The 7868-nt window shown below is 36.4% G+C and overlaps 1 protein-coding gene across 1 annotated transcript; it reads left to right on the forward strand.

The window, feature by feature from the left end:
* The first annotated feature begins 2169 nt into the window (after positions 1–2169).
* LOC126765929 (aminomethyltransferase, mitochondrial) lies at positions 2170–3743 on the forward strand. The gene is made up of 3 exons (XM_050483660.1): positions 2170–2700; positions 2876–3290; positions 3360–3743. Exons 1-3 carry the CDS (start codon positions 2218–2220, stop codon positions 3725–3727), a joined length of 1266 nt encoding a protein of 421 aa, XP_050339617.1. The 5' UTR covers positions 2170–2217; the 3' UTR covers positions 3728–3743.
* The last annotated feature ends 4125 nt before the right edge of the window (positions 3744–7868 follow it).

The raw sequence follows: 7868 nt of genomic DNA on the forward strand, positions 1-7868 counted from the left end.
AAATTTGTCTGATGATCCTTTAATTATTCAGACTACTTCGTATAGAGCAATATCAAATGACTTATTTTGACATAAGCTTGCTGCATGTACGCCAGCGATTAGGTGGAATTTGCTTTTTGTAGTAGGAAACACATATATTAGATTGGTCGATATACTATATAACAAGCAAGGATTAATTTTCTTTTCTCTGTTTCGGAATAAATAAAACCTTCTCTTCCTACCACTTAGTAGTAGGCGAGGCCACTTTTGAAATGTTGCCAACCCACATATTCCCCTCCCTTCTCGAATTCACTGTACATAACTTAAATTTTGTGTCATAATTTAAAGCTTCTTTATGACCTTTTATAAATTTTCTGTTAAAATAATAATTTTCAAGAAAGAATTTGTCAGCAATTCTTACAAAAGTTTTGTTATTATTAAAATATATTTTTTAATTACTGTATTGTAATTTTAACTTTTATTTGAAAATTGAGTTTGAATTTTAAATTAACAGAGGTAAAAACAGTTCAACGTTCCAAATCCCGTTACCGGGGACTGAGGGGGCATTCCTACAGCTATGTGTCCAATATCCATAGCTTTGTATTGTAAACTGTTTATATCGGGTCGCAGTATGTATCCGTGCCAACACTGAAATTGTCTTTTAATATTTGAATATATTACCGGTGATCCATTTTATCAATGAAATGTTTTCAACACCTTTTGCACACATACAGCCCCACAATAGATTTTCACCACTCTGCTTAACCGAATCGAACATATTGTGTTTTTTCTTCGAATATCGCAATTCACTTTTCATCAAACTTTGTTACTACAATCAGGTCCAAATATGTTGAAGACTCGACCCCTCCACAAAAATTTATGCACACTTTTCTCAATTTTTTTTTATTTATAAGCTTTATTTGTGAAGTTTGCACATTCTAGGCAGCAGCTCTTAGCGTATTGCTTACAGTTTAAGGGGGGGTAGGGGTTTCAAGGTAAAAAAAGACTTTTTTTGTGAATTTATTTCTCAAATCTGGATTGAGTGATTTTATTCGGACCTTTTGTGCATTATAGAGCGCACTTTGTGGGTGGAAAAACCATTTTGTTGGTGGAAATGAAAAAAAAAAATTTAATAAACGTTGGTGGCGGTATTTTATATGTTAAAAATGTGTTCAAAGTTTGAAATGAATCGATGAAGTAGTTTTGAAATGACAGTGAACACGGACTTTGAAAAAGTAGTTTTGAGAAAAACACGCCTAAAGCTGCACTTCTATCCCGACCTCCCTCAGCTGTTAGAGTTAGAGCGTTAAAGGCCAGGGGACTAATAAGACGATAACTTTAAGAATATTACTTCTATCGACTTAAAATTTTAAGGACATATTCTTGAAATGTTAAACAATAAGATAAGACCCTAAACCCGCCCCCCCCCCCCCTAAATATCTGACACCTATTCCAGCATACTGAGCGAGGCTTTGATAAATTTCTGCAGCTGAAGAACGCGGATTTGCTTTAATTTTTCTCACGATAACTGCCTTATCATTTTAGCGAATTCCTCTGCAAATTGCTGTGTATGGTTGAAAAACTCCTATTTGTAACTTTTGATATTTCCTGCAATGCTTTTTCATTATTTCGAAGATCAAATATCATTTTTTTCTTCAAGAGGGGTTTCATTTTATTTTATTCCCATATTTTACACAATTTTATGTAATTTTCACAAACAAAAACAAACTGTTTTTGCAAAATTTTTATTTAGACTCAACATATAACGGCACTTTTGCAAAGCCTTTTAGAAACTAAATTTCCGAATACTTTTGTCATATTGATTTGGTCAAGTTTATACTTAAATTAAATTAAATTCATTTTTTTTTACAAACCAAGTTTTGTTTTTCATTTTAAGTCAGAGTTCGAACTTTATTTGAAGTAATTTAAAAATTTCCAAAACAAAATTCCTCAAACCAAATATCTGTTGGGTACATTTTACTAAAAAAAACAATATTTTTCGAATTATTTTGTGAGGCACTGTACATACATGTGTGTTAGACAGACTGCTACTGCGTTATTACCTTCCTTAGGTCTCCTTAAGAGTTTTGTATATAAGAAGTATTGACAATAAATCAATTGTTCATTATCAGCACTCTATTATCAGTATTTTATAAAAATTGTGAGTTCGTTTATTTACAGCTCGTCTTATCTAGACTTCATCCCGTCTTTTTAGTTCCTACCGAAACATCATAAGCAATGTTTAAAATGAACAAATTGAGCGGTATTTCTTATGCTTTCGAAAAGTTACCAAAGGGCTTTCGGAAATATTGCAGTGGAAATAACAAAATAAAAGCCCAACATACAGCTCTGTATGATTTTCATAAGAAGCATGGAGGAAAAATGGTGAATTTTGGAGGATATATTCTTCCTGTACAGTATGCGGATCAGAGTATTGTTTCATCTCATTTACACACACGCCATTATGCTTCCATATTTGACGTTTCGCACATGTTGCAAACATATGTACGTGGAAAAGATGCCATACCATGTATAGAATCTTTATGCACTGCTGATATTAAGGGAATGACTTTTGGCACAAGCTCTTTAACAATATTCACAAATGATAATGGGGGAATATTAGATGATTTAATTGTGTCCAAAATTGACGACGAACAACTGTATATTGTCTCGAATGCCGCAATGAAATCTCAAGACATGGAAATAATGCAGAAAGCCAAGGTAAATAAAAATATTACTATACTTGGTTATATAAAATTAATGCAAAGATAAAATCTTGTTTCTCTCTTCTATTCATATGTTGTACCTACTTAATTATGCTATTTATATCGTACAATATCTCAAGTAATGTTAGAGATTTCTGATACAATTCACGTAATTGTTTGCTATATTTTAGAATCGGTTTAACGCTGATGGAAAAAACGTTGACATCGAATTTTTATCTACAAGCGATCAATCCCTCATAGCTATACAAGGACCAAGAGGCGTCAGAAGTTTGGAGAAACTTCTTCCGAAACCGAAAATATTGAATGAGTTATATTTTTTGCACACGACTGTTAGTGAAGTGGCTGGAATTCCAAAGTGTCGTATAACTCGTTGTGGTTATACTGGGGAAGATGGTGTAGAGGTGTCCGTTCCTTCGACTCATGTTGAATACTTAACCGAAGCGTTGTTAGAAACAAATGAACATTTAAAAATGGCTGGCCTGGGTGCACGAGATACACTAAGGTTGGAATCTGGTCTATGTCTGTATGGCAACGATATCACCGATGAAACTACACCTGTAGAAGCAGGTCTAGCTTGGTTAATTGGTTAGATAATTCTTATAACTTCTATGCTTGTGAATTTTATTTGCCTTTATTGTTATATGGTGTACTCAGCACGACGCCGGCGGAATGAAAGGGACTTTCCTGGCAGCGACCGAATTTTGTCACAATTGAATAAGCTAACGGGAGAAATTAGTCATTGTCGGATTGGTTTAGTTATGTGTGGAAAAAACAAAACTCCTCCAGCACGCGCTGGTGTAAAAATCTATTATAAAGATAAAGAAGTTGGATTTATAACAAGTGGTTGTTTAAGTCCTAGCCTTGAGAAAAATATCGCAATGGGGTATATCTTAGAAGATCATACTAATATACCAAATAAAATGGTGCATCTTAAAATTAGAGATAATTTTTATGATGCTATCATTACACGCATGCCCTTTGTGAAACCCAATTACTTCAATAAACCGAAGAAATTAATTTGAAACTGCCCGAGACAAATTTTATGAAATTTTATTTGTACGAATATATTATTTAGACAGACGGTATGGTGGCTTAGCATGATATTTGAAGAACTTTATTATTTTTTGATGTGTTAAATTTGCGAAAATATGTGTAGTCTACAGTATTTTAGTAATGATATTTAAATAAGGAAAAATATAAGAAACAAAAGCAAGACATGATTGTTATAAAAAAAATTAACTAAAGGAACAAAAACATATTATTTTTATATATTTTTTATATGCATATATCGTTTGCTTACATTTTAAAAATGTTAATTAAAGAAGGCTTTATTTTTTTTTGTATATTATTCAATCTACGTGAAATAAAATGCAAGTCCATATTCCCTAATTACAACAAACACTTGTTTCCTGAATAAAAATAAGTTTGAAGTTAAATGTTGGACGGAGACTTTGGAAGGTCATATTCTTCCTCTTGCTTCTCAGTATTAGCAGTACTCAGAAATTATTTTTTAACGAACGTTTTTCGTGCAATTAATCGGGGAAATTAAAGTTCTATTTTTTTCAATAACACATATTTTTATCCAATTATGTTACCGCCGCTGAAGTATTAGCATTGAAAGATGACGTATAGTGACCAAACCGTTTCAGAAAATGAGAATAGAATCATTGAGGAAAAAGAGGAAAAAACAAGAAAACCATAAAGTTGCCTCAGACGGAAAATATAAAAGCTAAACTCATAAAAAACGCAAGCATCGTGTTCATTCAATCGCTGCTGTCAAAAGATTGGTGAAGATTCTAAAGCTTTTTTGAGAAGTATAATAAATTAATTGGGATGCGCGATTTACTATAAACGTGCGAAATTGCCTGTGCCTTTGCGAATTTAAAAAAAATGCCGGTTAAAAGACGACCGTTCTCGAGTATGGTTATTGTACAATTGAATTCTTTATTTCACGGATTTCATGGCTTAGCTTAAAAATTAACCTAACGGCTTAATCTAGTGATAAGTATATACTATATATAAAGAGGGGTAAGTATATGTAGTTATAATTCAGCAATCTCATAAATCATGGTAATAGAGTATTCCAATACATTGGTAATAGATGATGTTTTTGTTAATATAATAATGGTAAGTATTTACATGACATAAAAAACATCTTGTAATATATTCATACATTATTTAATTAATTTTAAATTTATTTTTAAACCATTATTTTTAGATTTATAAAGTCGCTTGACGCAACACCGGCCACCTTGACAGGATCATGATCCTTCAACTTCGATAGGCAGCAGGGCGAGCTTGTGAATAGGGCGCCTAATTGTGCCTGCCTTGGTTGCAACGTCTGCCACTCGTACCTTTCGCCCTTCGTCCTAGTACCCACTGCTGCGGTGGCGTGTTGTCTTCGTGGACGAGGACGAGATCACCGGGCTGCAGGTTGCGTTTCGGGTGCATCCATTTGTTGCGTTCCTGAAAATACGTAATGAACGTTTTGGACCACTGTCCCCAAAACTGTTGCTTGAAAGAGCAAAGAAGTTGCCATCTCTCGTAATAGCGAATTGGGTCCGTTGACACTTGTGCCGGTGGTAAAGCTCGGAGGGAGCCCCCTATGAGTAGGTGTGCTGGAGTCAATACTTCGCCGTCGTTGGGATCCTGGCTCAACGGTGCGAGGAGCCGCGAGTTGAGGATAACCTCCACTTCGGCCAGCAGTGTTCTCAGTTTTTCGGCGGTGAGCAGCACGTTGCCCATTGCGCGCACGGTGAGGTATTTGGCGGACTTCCCTGCCGCCTCCCATAATCCGCCGTAGTGCGGCGCCCTCGGAGGTATAAAGGCGAATCTGAACCCTTCTTCTTCTTTGGGGGCGAATCCCATTAATTCCGGAGACTGGGACAGAAACGCCTCCTTGAGTTCGCGCAACTTACAATCGGCGCCGACGAAGTTGGTTGCGTTGTCGCTGTATATCGTCTGTGGCATCCATCGGTGACCAATGAACCTTTTTAGGGCGAGAATAAAGGAATTAGTTGATAAGTCAGAAACTAGTTCTAAGTGTACTGCTTTTGACGTGAAACAAACGAAAACTGCGATATAAGTTTTTACGGGTGGTCGATGTGTAATGTAGTATAAATTAGACCACAAAAATCTACGCCACATAAAAGAAAAGAAAGGTAGCGGTCGAAGTCTTTCAACTGGCAAGTTTCCCATTATTTGGGTTTGCAACTTCGGCTTATAATGAAAGCAGTGTGTACAATTCCTTACGGTTCTACTACATGCTTCTCTTGCATTAATCAGCCATATGCGTTCTCGAAGATGCGCAAGCAACGCTTTTGCCCCTGCGTGGTATTTTCGAAAGTGCAGGAACCGTAAATAATTGATAACCAAGTGCGAATTTTTATTTAGTAATAATGGGAATTTGGCATCGTATGGGAGAGGTGCGGATTAATTTGAATGAAAGCGACATATCCGAGTACTCATGCAAGAACGGGTTGAGTTTTGCAAGTTTGCGGGTAGCGTGGTGCCTTACGTCAGTTTTTGGATTTCATTCGCAAATTCCGAATGTTGGATCACCTGAATAATTTTCAAAAAACTCAAGTGTAATTCGTCAGATGTCAGGTCCCTTCCCTCCGTAGGCATTTTTGGTCGTCTAATCCATCGCAATAGATAGGCAACCACACGAAGCAATTTTTGATGAGAAGAGAATTTTTCGATAAGGTTCAATAATGCATTCTCTTTCACATTTATGGCTAGTGTGAAAGTATTTTTCTTCTTCTCTAATGCTTCGTCGTCTGAGGAGAGCTAGAAGTGAGTGTTAATTGGCCATAAAGCGGGGTCTTCTGGGAGGAATTGTGGACCGCCAAACCATATTGAATTATTAAATTCATCCACGTTGCAACCCCGAGACACTTGATCCGCAGGATTTTGTTTTATTGACACACGTCGCCAATTTATATTGCCAGTCAATTCTTGAATTTCAGACATTCTATTTGCAACAAAGGTTTGTAATGAAGATGGATGCGTTTTTACCCAATGCAATGCGATTTCAGAGTCTGTCCAAAATGTAATTTTTTGGCGCAATTCGTGACCACAATTTGGCAAGAAGATGTGCTGCCGAGAGCTCGAGACGCGAAAGAGACTTAGTCTTCAGCCTAGCCACTCTAGACTTTGGAGTAAGTAGCGTACATTTGACACCACTAGCAGATTGGCTTCGTAAGCTCTTATTGAAGCGTCGAAGAAGCCATATATTTGGCAGATAGCACTCAACTCTAGATTTACGTACCGAAGAATGCTAATTGATCACAGCTGCAGTAAGTTGGATTTGAAATTCTGCCAGCTAGTATCAAGGCGCAATGGAATCGACTCATTCTAATCTAGTTTTTGGATCCACACCTCTTGCAATAAGATTTTTGCTTTGGTAACTAGTGGGGCTAATAATCCACGAGGTTCGAAAAGGCGAGCAGAGACTGACTGCATGTTTCGTTTAGTAGCTCGCAGATGGTTAAAATTGGCATCCAAAACAAATAGAAACAAATCCTCTTTTGGCAATCAATGGATTCCTAGTGTTTTAGTTGAGTTTTTGTCATTGAAGCTTAATGACTTTTCAGTACAATTACTGTCAAAAAATTTAGGGTGGTTCAAAAACCACTTAGGTAAGGTGAATCCGGCCGAGTTTAATATCTTAATTACTTCACTTCTTATAAGATCTGGAGACTCAAAATTTTCAGATCCTGCTAATAAGTCATGAAGATAAAAGTCTCTTTTAATAGCCAATGAACCGAGTGGGTATTTAGTTGTATTAGCATCGCTGAGCATTTGTAAACACCGAGGCGCAGTGCCGCAAGTGACGGTGTTAAGTCGAAAATTCTGAATTTTCTCTGAGGGATGCTCTCTCCACACAATGAACTGACAGTTTCTGACTTCTTCATGTATGATTATTTGGCGGTACATTTTAGTAATGTCTGCCGTTGAAGCGTACTTATGTAAACGAAAACGAAGAAGAGTTGGTTATAATTCTTCTTGGATGGTTGGGTATACCATCAAAAGTTCATTTGAAATTTGACAAGAAGTACGCCTCGACGCATCAAAGACAACTCGTAATTTTGTTGTTGTGCTTTCGGGCCTCAAAACTCACTGATGCGGAATGAAATATTGTGGTTCACTTGGGATCTAATT

This window comes from Bactrocera neohumeralis, unplaced genomic scaffold (assembly GCF_024586455.1).
Source record: "Bactrocera neohumeralis isolate Rockhampton unplaced genomic scaffold, APGP_CSIRO_Bneo_wtdbg2-racon-allhic-juicebox.fasta_v2 cluster11, whole genome shotgun sequence".
NCBI classification, from domain to species: domain Eukaryota; kingdom Metazoa; phylum Arthropoda; class Insecta; order Diptera; family Tephritidae; genus Bactrocera; species Bactrocera neohumeralis.

Coding starts and splice junctions, on each gene's coding strand:
- LOC126765929 (XM_050483660.1), top strand. CDS start 2,218: ATGTTTAAAATGAACAAATTGAGCGGTATTTCTTATGCTTTCGAAAAG. Junction 2,701..2,875: donor AAATAATGCAGAAAGCCAAG/GTAAATAAAAAT, acceptor GCTATATTTTAG/AATCGGTTTAACGCTGATGG. Junction 3,291..3,359: donor AGGTCTAGCTTGGTTAATTG/GTTAGATAATTC, acceptor TGGTGTACTCAG/CACGACGCCGGCGGAATGAA.